The sequence below is a fragment of the Pleurodeles waltl genome, chromosome 11, assembly GCF_031143425.1.
Source record: "Pleurodeles waltl isolate 20211129_DDA chromosome 11, aPleWal1.hap1.20221129, whole genome shotgun sequence".
Taxonomy (NCBI): domain Eukaryota; kingdom Metazoa; phylum Chordata; class Amphibia; order Caudata; family Salamandridae; genus Pleurodeles; species Pleurodeles waltl.
The window spans coordinates 177864825-177881596 of NC_090450.1; the positions used below are offsets into that span (position 1 = coordinate 177864825).

The window sequence follows — 16772 nt, forward strand, 5'->3', positions numbered from 1 at the left end:
TATGTGGCACGAAAAGTCTGGTTAGGAGTTTACAACGCTAATAGCTCTAAATTGAGCAAATGCGAGACCCATTGCATTGCAAATGCTTGTTTTGTCCTGTCCCAGGACTAGGTCAAAATGGGGACCTGGATCACTGCTGGGCATCTACCATTAGTTGCTCAAAATTTCTATATATACCTCATGGAATGCTGAAAGACTCCCCCTCAACCAAATTAAATGGTTACAATAATGAATGTGATTGGCAATGGCAAGTGGGGCATATTTATTTATTTATTTATTTTTTGTTATAACATGCCGTTGATTAGTATCTACTCAAAGCCATTGTTTAAGCATGTATAAAGGAAGAACACATTTAGAAAACTATACTGAAATGTAAATAAAGCAGAGAGCACTCACAAGTTTGATATTGAATCAAACATTCAAATGACATATACAGATTATCACATGAAACAACACATCTGTACAGTTCAAGAAGGATAAATACCACACGAAGAGATGGCTGCTTAGTCTGAAACTTCCTAATCTTAAATTTTAAATACCTTTTATGGCCTACAAGAGGAACATGCATTCTTAGGTTAAAAAAAAATAGAACTCGGTATCGCCCCTTCTTCAGTGACCTGTAGCACAGTTGTAAGTTTCAAAAATTGCCTTTTGGAAGTCTCGCCAGATAGGATACTGTTTCAGATGTTTAGGATTGCTAATGTGTTACTTTCTATGTGACAGAGATTCATGAAACACGTTCCTGGTCAGTTGGCAGTAAGTACATTTCATTCACAGGAATTGTATTTTCAGTGTAGCAGTCGTCGTGATAGTATGCAGTAAAATAGTTTTGCTACCTTTTTAACTGTATAAACACTTAGGGGGTCATTCTGAGTCTGGCGGGCCAGACTTCCCCCCTCCAAAATACCGCTCCGCGGTCGAAAGACCGCTGAGGGTATTTTGGCTTTTGCACTGGGCTGGCGGGCGACCGCCAAAAGGCCGCCCACCAGCCCAGTGCAAAAGACCCTTCCCACGAGGACGCCGGCTCAGAATTGAGCCGGCGGAGTGGGAAGGTGCGACGGGTGCAGTGGCACCCGTCGCGTATTTCAGTGTCTGCAATGCAGACACTGAAATACAAAGTGGGGCCCTCTTACGGGGGCCCCTGCAGTGCCCATGCCATTGGCATGGGCACTGCAGGGGCCCCCAGGGGCCCCACGACAACCCATACTGCCATCCTGTTCCTGGCGGGAGAACCAGCAAGCTGCGCCGCCATGGGGGATTCCCAGGGCAGCGGAAAACCGGCGGGAGACCGCCGTTTTTTCACTTCTGACCGCGGCAAAACCGCCGCGGTCAGAATGCCCTGCGGGGCACCGCCAGCCTGTTGGCGGTGCTCCCGCCGACCCTGGCCCCGGCGGTAAGGAACCGCCGGGGTCAGAATCAGGCCCTTAATATTTTCTAGAAAAAATAGATCTTTTTCTTTTCTCTCCCTGAATGTGGGAAGTTTTGATTACAGGTTTTAATAGTTTTAGGATACATTTAGACTTGTCAGCTTAAATGTAGCATTGTTACATTTCTGCTGGTATTAGACGACGTAGGACCATATAACTAACAATGTCCAAAAGGGCATTGGGCTTTTAGCCTCTGAATGGAGCCAATGTCAGAAGATGGTGTGATCTTATGATGTTGAAGTGGTTGGTGGTGAATCATGTGACATGTACTTTCACTTTTGATCAAACATTGATCCTGAGGAGTGGAATTGCCATCTGCCTCGGTTCGTGTATAAGCCAAACTGGTAACACTGAGGGTCAAAGCGGGTGCAGTGGCTATTTTGTATTGCGAAAATATATATTTATTTTAAAGTGCTGCCACCTAAAAGTGAAAGCTGCATGCTTACATTAAACTTTTACATTCAAATCACAGGCAGCTACAAAGTTGCTCTGTCACTTACACACTTTACAATAGCATCTTTAAAAAAGAGATGGAAAATAAATCCCCGCCTGACTGAGCACCTATGGTGTAAATAGTGGATATTGAAAGTTAAGATAATAAATACCTAATGTGTAACTAACCGAACGTTTATACCTGTATCTAAACCTAAAGAATACCTATACCTATACCTATACCAGCTTTGACACTGAAGATAAGGGAGTTATTTTTTATTTGGTTGTGAACAATCTGCCCACGGTTTGTGTGGCCATTCAAAGTAAGGGGAGCCAATGGGTAAAGTGGGCAGACACATTGCCACAACATTGTATGCTGTGTTGGACTGATTGAAGCAAAATGTGAATGACAATTTAACAGACAATGAACTGCAACCACTCGTCAAAAGTCTCTCCAGGTATGTCTTTTTTTTTTTTTTTTTTTTTTTTAAACAATAGCCTGAAAAGCCAATCTTAAAAACTTGTTCTCCCAAATCGGGTCAAAAACCCTTCATTTGACTTAACAACCATTAACCTGTCAGTGTGTGCAGCTTGTGTCTTGGTGATCTTACCTAGCGATTCCTATCTCTTTTACTTCGAGAGAGAATCAATCCTGTCTTCTCTATTGTCTTCACCATTTCCATTATCCATCTACCATATTTAGGCAAAGGAGTGGAAGGGGAAAAGGGAAGGAGAAAGAGAAAATGTTGCATCATAATTTAGATTGTGGGCAAATTAAGTGCCTAATGTTTCCTACTTTTTTCCTCAGGCAGTGATGGCTGACATAAACCGCTGTTGTGGACTGCTCACAGCTTCCAAGGATCCAGGTGCGTGGTCTTACCCCTTTTTAAGTACAGTGACTATACATGGCTCAAGTCTTGTGTACAGACTCTGTGTGTTTTGTATTTCATGATCCTCCTGCTTGGTTTGACAGTGGTTTTACTCATGACAAAACAGTTGAAGAACGACCCACCTCCAATTAGATGTTCTCATAAAGACTGTTGTACGATACAATTAACGTCACAAATAAATGAATATGAAGAAACATACCTTTCGTTATTTTTGTTTATTCAAAGTTTGCTTTTATGTTTTTCTAAATGATTTAAATAGCATATTTCAACTGCCCAATTCCCCAAAACAATTAAGAAATCATACTCACAAACTAATATATGCCATTCACACCCAACAGGTCATACTCAACTATAAACCTGTAAAAGCATAGATAAATTCAGTCTTATCCATTACCCAATTAATTTGTTCAGAACAGATCATCAAAATAACAGCCATGATGTAGGTGCTAACAAAGCTTATATGTTGTACCATATCACATGATTAGATTTACATCGCTGAAAGGTCAAGTAGAAGGTTACTTGAACAGTGTTTGCTACATAAGTCAACATAAAATAGAAAAAAACACTTAAATACAACAAAGACTCTATATGTTAACTGTACGACTGAAATGTAGGTGTCGACGCACATTTCAGTCTCCATTGGTCAACCGACCATACACCATCCTTAGGGCGCAAACATATGCGTCAAGCGAAGATTCAAACACTAAATCGCAGGGATGCGAGGCAGCCCAAAACAATTATCTGAGTCCCACTAGTACAGGTCCTAATGATTGTGTGTTGGGGGTTACCTTATGGAACATTTTATGCGAAATTCAGTAGGCCTAAGTTGGTTATGGTGACAATCCAGTGATAAAAACTTAGGACTCACCATATCTTTTATCATAAAAAGTTATGACAAGGACAGTATTGTGAAAGTCAGTAGGTGGATTATCATTTTACGTTGTTAAAGGCTGTATACAAATATTTTGTAACCTTCAAAAGAGAGGGGGCCCACAACACCAAGGGGTCAGAGCACCATATCAACACTAAAATAAATCTCCCCCCTAGAGACATCAATCACCTTGTCAGTATTCAGGCATACAACTCACACCTCAGGACCTCACCAGTCAAAACGCATTAATGCCGAAAACGTACCAGGTGAACAACGTCAGTTTTGCACAAAGTTTTAATATCACCTTGAAAACCCCCGAATTGGAATTTGTAGACTGTGCAGTACATTAATGCATCTCAATAGAGGCTTTTCTCACAGAAAGGGCATGTCTCTCCTCACATTAAGCAAATTATTGTATAAATGCACTAAACCTCCTACCCCACAATACAGCATTATAATCAGTTAAAATCGCAAATACATTTTCTAGAAAACAAGATGAAAATAAACATGTAACTAGGAGAGAGAAAAAAGACAGTAAACATTAATTTATTCAGTCTTATGTGTTGCTCTCATTTATATGTTTATTTGTGATTTGCCTGCGTATGTGCAATACAGTTGGACACATTTGGCTATGGCACCAAGCCAGTGGTGAAAGCTATAGGCTTCATTGGGTCAGCTGGATACATTATCTTAGATGCCATAGGTGTGATTGGTTTATTATAAAAAGTTACAATATAGGTAGTACGCTTGAATTATGTATTGAGAAATCTGCTTATTTGAGCCAGTAGGTGTTTAAGGGTAGATTAATATTACACTGTTGAAGGCCGTGGACTGTTCACTGAGTCTTACAGATTAACCTAGCAAGTAAGGGCTGCCAGTCTTGGTTACTATTTCAAATACATTCCTGGAGTAGAAGATTTGCACTGTGATAATCCCTGTTGAGTTTCTTCAAAGGGTTTTATAATGGTTTGCCATCTGTCATTTTATACATATTTGTTGACTAATGCCTGATGGCTGCTTTATGAGAAAGCGTATGTAATAAGCCTGAGTTGGTGACAGTCACAAGCCAAGGATAAAGGTCATAGGCCTGCTTGGTTCATTTGGGAACCTTATGCCAGTTGTCATAGGCCTGATCGGCTTTCAATGAAAACATATGACTAAAGTAATAGGTCTCGCTTATTTATTGTGAAAAACATATGAGCGGCTATAGACCTTTAAGAGTGGATTGTAATTACACTGTTTTAAAGCTTTGTAGACTGTTAGTGCATAACCTAGGAACATTGCTATAATATGTAAGGGATCTGTTGGTGTTAAGTCTCTGAAAAAAACGTGCAGTTAGATTTCTACTGTACGAATCCTCATTAGACCCTCTTAGAAGGGACTGATATTGTTCTGCAAACTCTAATTTTGCACATATTTCTGACTATACTTGATGGTTACCTTCTAGAAAAAATAATGCCCAATATCTCAGGAATCAGTTTCTTATGGTGATGACCAACAATAGAGGATATGAGCTTGATTGGTTCATTAGCACAGGTTATGTCTGATGCTGAAGGTCTGATCTGTGTATTATGAAAAAGTACAAAAAAAGCAGTTGGATTGGCTTAACAATTGTAAAAATTGTATGTTAAAGCCAGTCTTACTTGGAGGATAGATTGATATTACAATGTCTTAATGCCTGAATGCATGCACGTTCATACATGGAAACTTACAGATTACTGTAGTAATCAAATATATTGATGTTAACAGACCCATTGATGTTAACAGACTTGGGGGTGAAACTAGAGATTTAGAAGATTTGAACTATGATTATCATTGGCAGACTGTTGCATAAGGGTGTGTCAGGTGTTGATGTCGTCTAGGCCCTTGCATAAAAAAACTGGGTCAGCTCTCTCTCTGTCAGTTTGTGTTATTCACGTTTTGCTTCTTCCCATGACTGCGTAGTGCATGAATGGATAGTTTAGCCCATTTCTATAATCCCATGCACATCTGCCTGAAAATGAGTATGCTTCAGTGTCTGCACCAGTGGCCTTTGTGAGAAAGTAAATTATTAGTTAGGATGGATAGTAATCGACCACAAGTAACGATTTTACTGTTCTTGTTAGGTGTAATAAAGATGCGTTCATTTAAACCTGAGCTCAACCCCTGGCAGTTTTGCCACAGAGCACGCAGGCTTAATTAATGAAAATGTGTAAAGCATTTAGAAGTATCAAACCAGTTAAAGTCAAAAACACAGTCTATTTTTATAAATGGTGAATAACTTAACAAAATGACACCAAAATGACAACGATCAAATAAGGGAAACCGGAGATAAGAATTCTTAACTTTTAAATAAAAATAGCACCAGAAAGCATTTAGCCTAAATCAATGTCATCTGTTTGCGTTTGACTGGGATCTAGGTGGAAATTAAGGTTGGTCTGCAATGAAGGGCAGGTCAAATGGATAAACCAGGAAATCAGATGTTGCACTTTCCGACTTGGTCTCAGAACTGGAAGTCTAAAATCCTCTACAGCGCACAGCAGACCATGTAGAGCAGACCATGGCCGATAATGGCTCCATGAGCCCAGATAGTTGAACAAGGTTCTGGTAAAGCTGTCGACTTTTGGTAGATAAGCTCTGAGCAGGAGAAAGTGAAAAATCATGCCTATGGATGGTTCCTTGTTGGCCGGATACTTTGCCTGTTGAAGATTTATACATTTGGACTTGGTCACTTTTTTGGAATTTGATTCCTCCAGCTGGGCAAGGCTGCAAGCTGTAGCCAAACAGGGTTACGAGGCCAGATACCATTTCTGCATCATTTTACTGAAATGGTTTTGCAGCAGTGGAAAAGATCCAAGCAGAAGCAACCTAAATCTTTGGCCCAGAGGCAACTCACCTTCATCGGATTAAGTTAGCAGATTCTCCGGTGGTCTCTGGAGCCAAAATGTTTCTAAGTCTTAGATTCTTAAGGATGTTAGGAGTACACTTTGACACTGCCAAGGATCCCAGAACTACAGGAACCACACATGGGGTCAAGACGTACTCCAGCAGAGCCACTAGCAGTCCAGGGCAAGTCCAGTTGGAATTGGTCAGGTGGGCTCTTCAGTAAAAGGGGCTTCTTTCAGATTTTTGTAGCACTGTAGTTTAACAAGAGGTAAGCAAAGTTGCCCCCTGGGGGCCTCTTCTTTGTGCTAGGTTAAAGTGAAAGCAGATCCAGCTCTTCAATCTCTTCATAAGTTTCAACAGCCAGTGCAGCCCTTCTGTTTTCCACAGGTCCAGTAGTGTCTAAGTAAGACACCCAGGCGTGCCACATTTATACCTGGAACTAGGTGGTTGTGGTGGGGAGGAGGGGGTTTCCTGGCCCTTCCTTAACTAATAAGGAAAACGATCAGAGGGATAACTCTATTCACTTTTGCAGCAGTTCATGTTTGCCTTACAATAAACAATCGTACACTGGACCTTTCTTCATAATTCAACATGGCAAGATCCTTTTCCTCTCCTTGGAGCCTGGGTGCCCACACCTGAGGCGTGGCCAGGGAAATGAGCAACCCCTCCTCTGTGGTTGCTTCAAACCACTTCTGGGTCAGCTCCCCTCCCAGAAGGATTGATACCTCCTGACTGGGGGAACAAAGAAAGCCCCTGCCCAGAGGGTCAGCTAACATTTGACTGTAACAGAGTAGGCCTCTCTGATGTTAATCGGAGCAACAGAAACACCTCCCCAAATCCAAGTCCTTTGTACTGTCCTAGGAGCAGTTTTCACATCTCATCAAGAGGCCTGTTCAGTTGTCAGACAACAGTTGGAGCTCATGCAGATGGGCCTTAGGCAGGGAAAAGGTAATTATCTAAAAGTTCCTTTGCCTTAAAAGTTATTAGAACCTTTATTTTACCATTAAATTGGACTGTGAATAACTATTAAACTTTTTAATTATTATGCAGAAGTACCAAAGCACATTGAAATTAATGGTAATGGCCAACATAGATTCAACTCTGAACACGCTGCTCTTCTGTGAGAATATTGTTAACCTCATCAGCACTCGTCTTGGGAATAAACCATTGCTTCAATGAGAGTTGAATCTATGACTGTTGGACTTGTCATTACCACTATGTTCAGTGTGCTTTGGTACTTCTGCATATTAGTTGTCCGTTCAGGTTCTCCTGCTGGACATCTTTCACCCAATTACACATTTACATGTCCTGCTTTTAAATACCATACACCCTGCGTTATGGGCAGTAAGGCCTAGTTAGGAGTGACATTTTAATATTTAAAGGAAGATTTAGGCCTGTCAAAAGGTGTTTTTTTGACTGGTTGAATGTACAGTTTAAAACTGCAACAGACAGGCTACAATGGTAGGCTTGCAGTCATGTTGCACTGCTACTGTAATATGTGGCACAGTAGGTGCTGCAGCCCACTAGTGATGTTTAACTTGCAGACCCTCCGTACAGCTTGTGCACTGTTCAATGGACTTAGAGGTGAGTTAAGCATGACGATTTGGATTATAACCAATTTGACATGTTTTTGGGGTCACAGCACATTCCTTGTGGCCTGGTTATCAAAGTCCCAGTGCAGAGTCAAATTTCCAGCAGCATCATTCCACACAAAATGGGTATGACTATGCAAAAAGGCATGCTTCAACAGCTTGTCTTTCAGTTTTCATTTCTTTCCTTTCTGTTTTGTAGGAGCATCCATCTCCCCTGATCTGTCAGTCTTTTTGCCTTTAGGTCATTTCATCTATAGTGTACTCCATCCTGTATCTAAAGTTTGAACCTATTTTGGGATGGGATTGCTCGTGATGTACCAAGTTCCAAGAGGGCCACTGTTTAGAAGGATTGAGATGACCCCCCTTAGTTTGGCACCACATTGACACAATATACACTTAAGCATTAGATGATGGCTGTCTAGTATGATATTTAGTAAGTGACCACCGTTGAATTGTATTGTGCATTATGTTTAATTCCGAATTGGCAAACTCATTGCTTCTAATTGTGGTGTCAATTTTGGGACGTTAATTCAATGATACACTGTGTACAATACCATTGCAAAACTGATGCCCAATACTATGTTTAGTTTTATTTTTGTATTGCATGCCTATGGCCATAAAGTTTAGGTGATGGCATATTTCATTTTTTCTTTTTTTATTCTTTTCATTTATCTCTCACATGCATGTTGAGTTTTGTTTCTGGTGTATTGTTTATGGGTCAGTGGCTGAATCAAAGATTAAGTAAGTAGGTGCTGAATGGATGGGTTTTAGAAGTGCAAGGGTGAGTATCATAATGTATGTATATGCTTACATATTGAGTGCCTGAACTCATCAGTGACTTAAGAAGAACATTGTTACAGGCCACACCTATTGGCATTGCCAGTGCTTGTTTCACCTTCCTGTTAGGGTCTCCACACAGACTACTCACTCTGCGGACCCTGGAGATATCCACTAGTCACTTTGTACTTCCAAGCATGACACTTTACCCATTCTGCCATGAACCATTGAGGTCTTCAAAGCCAACAGTTCAGGCACAAACCCATCCACTGGAGTCACTGGTGTTGCAGGGTGCTCCTTACTAGAGCCAGCTCTACACCTAAATTTGGGAACTTCCCAAAGTTCTCCTTTGTTTTTTGCATAATTTATGCGTCACTCTATCCCTGAAAGGGCCTTGGTTTGACTTATAATGGGTGCTCCCTTGTGTCTGGACAAAGCTATAGTCTGTGTTTTACACATAAGACTCACAGGCTTAGTTACCTAGAGGAAAGCACCCGCCGGCCCATCAGAGACTATGGCCTCCAATATCCTTGCAAGGAATGCCAATCCTAAAATGCATGGCAGGGGTCTTGCGCCATTAAATGCAATGGACAGTGTGGAAGTTGCAGTGTAGGCAGAACACTTCCTAATCAGATACTGTGTTTTGACTCTACTCCGTGCCTTTTTTTTAAGACATCCTACCAAAGCAAGAATTTGTTTTTGAAAAACTGAAAAGTAGGATACACGGTTCATAGGGAGTTCTCTCCCTGTGTCGCAGGGAAATCTAGTGATGGCCACTATTACCTAATAAAGTCATGTTGATCATCACTATGACCTGGTGACTCTGTGGCAGACAACTGTCAGGTCCATGGTTTCCACTGGCAGGGCCAGCTAAGTTAAGGCCTGTGAAAAACTGCTGTTCCTCTGCCTCTATATGAAGTGGGGTAACCTCAAGTGGTACAGAACAAGTGAAACAACTAATGTATATAACTCTTTCTGGCAAACTAAATACTCCCTCTGTATTTAGTTACAGGTGCCCTGCTTGTAGGGGCCAGAATTTTTCAGGGGTTTCGGGGTGCTGGCAATAGTGAAAGAGAAGGTAGAGCACCCATAAATCTATCCCCTACTGGCACCAGATGTTAGGAGCCTATATCACTGAAGAAGCCATTTGGGGAAACGATTATTGGTTGATTAGTGCACTCACAGGACTGGGAAAGAACAGCCAGTAGTCCCACAAGCTGGACCAGGAAAGTGTGCGAACTGGGGTTTTGTCTGAAATGACGACTTACACCTTAAATGTAAATATTTGCAAGGTCTAGAGTAACGGTTGCTGAGATCATGGCGGCTGTTGCTAACAGGACACTCCCCAAATACCTAGGTTAAAGAGGTGGAACAGATGTGTACATATAGGTGGGGTGAAATAAGCAGGTGCTGGATCAAATGGTGTTGAGGATAGCATTGTACTGGTCTCAGAAGATGCTGGCACACCTTTCTGTATAGGTCTTTGAATGCATCTTTGTAGATACAGCGCCTTAACTTCGAGCTTATATTAGCTTTTGTTTGGCAATTCTGGGCAGCTAGACTGCAAACACCTTGTGACCAATGTGCGACTCACTCCCTCAACAAACACTGCCATCCCAACTTCAGTAAACTGCACCTTGCTCCTCCTTCTCCTAGTGAGGAGCAGTCCAGGTTACTCTTCTTAAACTACAACAGGACTGCCCAAGGTTTATGCTTAGTTCTGGGGCGGAGGGAGAACAACAATCCAGAAAGGTCTGTTGCAGGCAAATATCTTCTCATGGCCGATAAACATTTCTTTGAAGACCTGATTGACTGCAACATACTGAGTTCACTGACAAAGTGTGCATGTACCTAGAATTCTTTCACATATCATTTTTTTAAGCTTACTTAATCAACAGCTTTACAAACAAGCTTCACCTGCAATCATTTAAATTCACAAGTACATTTATGAAATATTTTAGAATGATACATTTTCTTCTCTGAATTCCAGTTTTTTTAAATCATCTATAAAAGCTCATTCCCCTTGTGGAAAGCATTTATTTTCCCTTGTTTTTATATTCTGCAAGTTTTCTTTTTCCTTTTTTTTTTTTTTTTTTTTTTAAACAAGGTTTTTCCTACAGCCAACACATTCTAACACCTGGTTAGCTGGTTAATTCTAAGTTAAAAGAAACCGCATACAGAGAGTCAGTCAGTCTGCAGTGGGGAGCAAGCGAAGGATTTTCAAGTAAGGAAGGCAAGTCATTTTGTTAAATTCCGAGAATAATATACGTATGAAAGGATCCCAATCCACAGGATAATCATCAACTCTTTTTTCGAGAGCAAGTGCCAACTTCCTTAAAATTGCGACCCTGTTTAAAGAGTCGCAAATTGGGACTCTCTAACTAAGAAATCGCAAATAAGGAATCCTTATTTGCGATTTCTAAAGCACATGTAAGAAGCAATTCCTTAATGCGAATTGGGCATTAAGGAATCGCTATTTGCCACTAAGTTGAACTTGGTGGTAACCATGTGTAAATTTTAAAAATGCATTTTTTAAATTTACATGTAAAGCACACATACCCTTTTGGCATGTGTGCACCTTACATGTTGTAAAAAAATATTTTGGGGTGCAGTAGAGGGGACCTAAGGACCCCAGCACCCTGGACTTTGCATTTCCCAAAATTGCGTATTCCAGTTAGGAATTTGCAATTTTGGAAATGCAAAAAAATCGCAAATATGGGACTAGATGCGAATGGGGCTGGTATCAATTTGCAGCGCCCGGGACATCTTGTTTGGGGTCAAGGGCAACAAGTTTTTATGTTTACTTTGTCCGTGGCCAAAGAGGCCCAACCCTCTGCAGCACAAACCCTTTGGTTGCCTGTTTACAGAGAGTGGAACTCTCTGCAGTTGAGGTAATGTGTTTCCAATAGATAATGCTGTTCGAACTTGTATTTATGGTTCATTATTTGAAAGCCTTCATTATTAGGGTGAGTGCTGTAAATAAATGTTTTAAGGTCACACTTCACTACTGACGTTGGTTCCAGTACAAAAAATAAAAACGTGTATACACATGTTTGAAAAGTTTAGGCTATGAGGCTAAGTATAATGTTCCCAGAATGCTCTCTGATTAGATGCAAATGAAGTGTCATTTAGTAAAATGTTTTGATACATGCTAGTATTTCCCAAAAATGGAAAATCAGTGTAACCATTTTCAACACGATTATGGGAAGCATGAAAATAAACAAACACTGACAAAGCCAACTGGTCTGACATATTTTTATAAGTCTTTTAGTTTCATCAATGCGTGTCTTGTTTTGACATGGCTTTTGTAACACTTTATTGTTGTGGGAGCTACCAGGCCCTCAACATTGTAACAAACACTGGCAAAAAAAAACCAAAACGTTTTTGAACTCTAAAAGCACACGTTGCCACCAGTGGCATAGCAGAGGCCCCGCAGCCGCCCTCCAGAGGGCCCCTTCAGCACAGCACCTGCCCTGAGTGAGTCTGGATAGGGGGCTCCTCCATGTTCTTTGCAAAGGGGCACCCTCCAGTTTTGTTACGTCACTGATTGCCACTGTAGTTCCTGACACTGAACAAAACTACTTTGTGTGCCAATATGCTCCTTGTGGAAGAGCAGAATGCAATCACTCACAGTAAAGCCAGCCAAAAGAGAGAGAAATAGAAGTTTAATAAAAACAAAATGTCTTTGTTAACACCAGACCTAATTAGGGACCAAGACCCACATGTAGGTAGCTTTTTGCATGTCGCAAACAGCAACTTTCGCTGTGTGCGACGTGCAAAAAGCACATTGCGATGCACAAACCCAGTTTTGCGATTCGGTAACCTTGTTACCGAATTGCAAAACGGGTTTGCGACTCGCAATTAGGAAGGGGTGTTCCCTTCCTAATTGCGACTTGCAGTGCAATGTAGGATTGTTCTGCGAACGCGGGCGCAAACCATTCGCAGTTTGCACCCATTTCAAATGGGTGCTAACACTTTCGCAAAAGGGAAGGGGTCCCATCATTGTGAATGTCACTGTAAACATTTTTTCAGAGCAGGCAGTGGTCCTAAGGACCACTGCCTGCTCTGAAAAAATGAAACGAAAACGTTTCATTTTTCGTTTTTGTAATGCATCTCGGGGCTGCATTACAAAAAAAAAAACTGCTTTATTGAAAAGCAGTCACAGACATGGTGGTCTGATGTCTCCAGCAGGCCACCATCCCTGTGAGGGCCGCTATTCGCAAGGGAGTCGCAAATTGCGACCCACCTCATGATTATTGAAGAGGTGGGCATTTGCGAAGCCCTTGCGAATGTAGGATGGTGTCAGGGACACCATCCTACATTCGGATTTGCGACTCGCAAATTGCGACTCGCTCTGACTCACAATTTGCGGGTCGCAAATCTGAACCTACCTACATGTGGCCCCAGATTCTTAAAGAAAGTCACAAAAGTGCACCCATGGTATATGTCGTACCCCTATAAAATATTTGTGAACTGTATTTTAGCATGGGTAAATATTTCATTTTCCCTCCAGCCACTTTCTTCCCAACCCTGGAAGAAGTTCTAATTCTGCCATTGTCAGGAGTAAATGTCCAACCTTTCTTATTATGGGAAAATATTAGAGAGAAGCTGGTGAAAATCTTTAATACATGCAGGTTAGTAGGTTTGCAGACTCAAAGGCATTCCAGCCCTGGAACTATTGCTTACTGCTTCCTCCAGCCCCAGTATGCAGATCTGCAGAAAGGTGGCAAAATAAGGAAATTGCTACAGTAGGGATTGAAACTGCAAGTATTCAAGCCCTACTATGGTAGTAGCCCTGGCATAATCAGAGAGGTTATTATCAGAGCTCTTATATAATGAGATTGCTGCCATAATTTGGCGCCACACTACATGGCACCAAAGGCACAAGTAGATCATTTTACAGGACAAGTAGATTTGAGAAGCAACCTGTCCCCTGGACAAGTAGATATTTTAATAAATTCCACACCCCTGTAATAGCATTTGCGATTTTAAGAAATCTCTATTACCGAATTGCAAATTTGATACATTGCATTTTGCGAATCAGAAATAGTGATTTCTTAAAAATCGCTATTTCCGAATCGCAAAAAGCATTCTTGATACATCTGGCCCTTTGTCAGTGTCCCAGAGTGCAAGTATCGCCTGGTGTGCCATGCTTGGAGTCAGCACCATGTGTTTACCTCCTTGCGAATAGAGGGGGGGGGACATCAGTGGGTTGGGGAGCCCTAAGATTGTGGGAGAGACGTTTGAATGCCCTGTCTGTCACCAGGTTGTCTAGCACCAGGTCCCAAAAGCATTTGTTTGGGGCAGTTCCATATTAAATGGATTAGTGCCCGGTTCCCCTGAAACCCTTCCAACATGTCGTTGAACGCCCTCTGCGGCACGCGCCAAACCTGGGCAGAGTGGGGTACCAGTAAGCTAAAATCTAATATGCTGTCTCTACACTTGATATATTGTGTGCTGTGTGTCCTGCTCTGTGGTAGATATCTGCCCATTCCTTGTCAGTAAGAGGTTGGCTGATCTCTTTTTTCCCATCGCACTTGCATTGGGGAGCGTGGAAAAGGATCCAGTCTGCTAAGAATGGTGTACTGCTCAGAGACCAGTTGCTGATCGCCATCTTTCCTGATGAGCCATTTTTCAAAGTTCGTCAGAGCCTTTCTGCATGGGGGCACACGTTAGGGTGAATCACCCAGTGGTGAACTTGTAAGTACTGCACTCAATCTGCTTCCTCCAGTGCATACTCAATTTTGAGCCGCTCAAAAGGGATTATCCCTTGGGAGTCAAATAAGCAGCCTATCTGTTTGCAGCCTCTGTCTCACCAGCATTTGAACTGATCAAGTTATAGTCCAGGAGTAAACTCTGGATTCTCAAGGATAGGCGTCAGTGGGGACAGGGAAGGTCGTCAGTCCTGCCTTTACCGCCACAGCATCTCACGCTCGTAAGATAGCATTTGTTACAAGAGAGGAGTAAAGACCCCCAGGCCCTGTGTTTCTTGGGGAGCCAGTGTTCCTTCCAGATGTGGGAGCTGGCCACCACATGGTCCATGAAGCACCAATGTTTCTCAGTAAGTGGCCTGCTCCGTTCCACCAGGAATCACAGTTGCAACACCTGGTGGTAACTCAAGACGCAGGGCTCAGCCAGTCCACCCTCTCTCAGCAGCCGATAAAGGAGCTGCTTGTGGAGGCGCGCTTTATTCTTCCCCCATATAAATCTGCTAATGCCAGCCTGTAAGTAGTGGAGGGCCTGTGGTGGCAGGGTCATGGGCAGCACGTGAAATAGGTACAGAACGCGAGGTAGTGTGGTCATTTTGACAGCTGCAATCCTGCCCAGCCATGAGAGGCCCAATTGTTCCCAGTTGTTTATGCCCGCCTTTATTTGCTTGGCTAGATTGCTACTGTTTATGTTGATAGTCTGGGAAATCGAATTTGCTAATTGGATGCCTAGGTACAGGATATAGGAAGGAGCCCAACCAAATGGGAAATGAACCTGGATAGAGGCCGCAGTCTTGGTCGTAACCGTGAGGTTGCGAATCTGCAATTCTTGCATGTTTCCTTTGAAACCAATGACGTCAGAGAGGTTAGAGTGGTCTTGGGCATGGAGCAGCCAGGATTACATCATTGGCATAGAGGCTGACCAGGTGTTGTTCATCGCCAAACATGATGCCTGAGCTATCCGGGTGCACCCTCATGTGTTCGGCCAGGGGCTCCATACACAGAGCGAATGGGAGTGGAGACAGGGGGCATCCTTGGCCCGTCCCCCTGACCCATTGGGAAAGGTAGTGAGCTAAACCCGTTGACCCGTACTGCAGCCCTAGGGGTGCTATAATGCTCCTCATCCACCTCAAGAGCTGGGGTCCAAATGCAAGGGTTTTGAGTAGGTAAAACCAAAGTACTCTATTGGAGTCTCTGCATTGATACAAAGGAGAAGAGCTTTGTTATGGGACCTCAAGATTTTGTCAGTCAGGTGGTAGAGGGGCCTAGTATCATCTCCGCATTGCTGCATTAGTATGAATCCCGCCAGGTCTGGGTAGATCAATCCTGGTAGGAGCGGGTTTAAGCAGTGGGCCAGTATGCTGGTGAACAATTTAGCATCCACATTAAGCAAGGATATGGGTCTTTAAGACCCGCAGAGGGCAGGATACTTGCCCCATTTTAGGGATGACTGAGATGGAGGCCTCCAACATGGAGTCCATGACGGTTCCAGCAGACGCAAAAGAGTTACATAACCAGGTGAGGATAGGGGCCAGCTCACTGCAGAAGGTTTTGTTAAATCTGGGTGAGAGATCATCCGGTCCAGGGGATTTCATAAGCTTGAGACGGGCAATGACTGTGGAGGAAGTCAGGGGGTGGAACGCCAGCTATTCAGACGGGTCCGTTAGAGGACCCATCTGTGCTGCATATAGCATCTTGTAAAAGTTAGGAAAAGTGCCTGCAATCTGCATATCCGAGTGTGCCTCAGTAGTGGGAGTGAAATGGACAACCCGGATGAACCCTGAGTGCATCTTGGTCCATAGACGGTGAGCAAGTGTTCTACAAGGACGGTTGCTTCTGAGGTAGAATTTGTGTTTTAGTTGAGTTACTGGATTTTCAGCCCTGTTGTGATCGAGGCGCTTGAGATATGAGCACATTCTCTCCAGTTGTCTCCAGATCTGCGGGCCCCTGTGCGCTTAGGAATAGCCTCTAGTTCTAGTACTTTCAGCTCCAGTGTTGCTTGCTCCTCCATCCGACGTCGGTCTTCATAGGCTGATATAGCAATAAATTCTGCTCTGACAACCAGTCGTTAACTGCTAAATAGTCAGCTATGGTCTTCTGGATAGTGACTGTCGAGGGGGGCATGTAGTAGAGTGCCTCTTAAGCACCAGCGTGGACTATAGTATAACAGGGATTAAGTGTGGAAGGTGAAGGATAAGGGTGTGTGGTCT

At 42.7% G+C, this 16772-nt stretch overlaps 1 protein-coding gene across 2 annotated transcripts in view; it reads left to right on the forward strand.

The window, feature by feature from the left end:
• The window catches only part of VWA5A (von Willebrand factor A domain containing 5A), a 368835-nt gene that overhangs the window by 47024 nt on the left and 305039 nt on the right, over positions 1 to 16772 (forward strand). For both annotated transcript variants that reach the window (XM_069213389.1, XM_069213388.1), the window contains exon 2: positions 2668 to 2725. In XM_069213389.1, the coding sequence (XP_069069490.1) occupies positions 2674 to 2725 (52 nt within the window). In that variant the 5' untranslated portion in view covers positions 2668 to 2673. The remainder of the gene's footprint in view (positions 1 to 2667; positions 2726 to 16772) is intronic.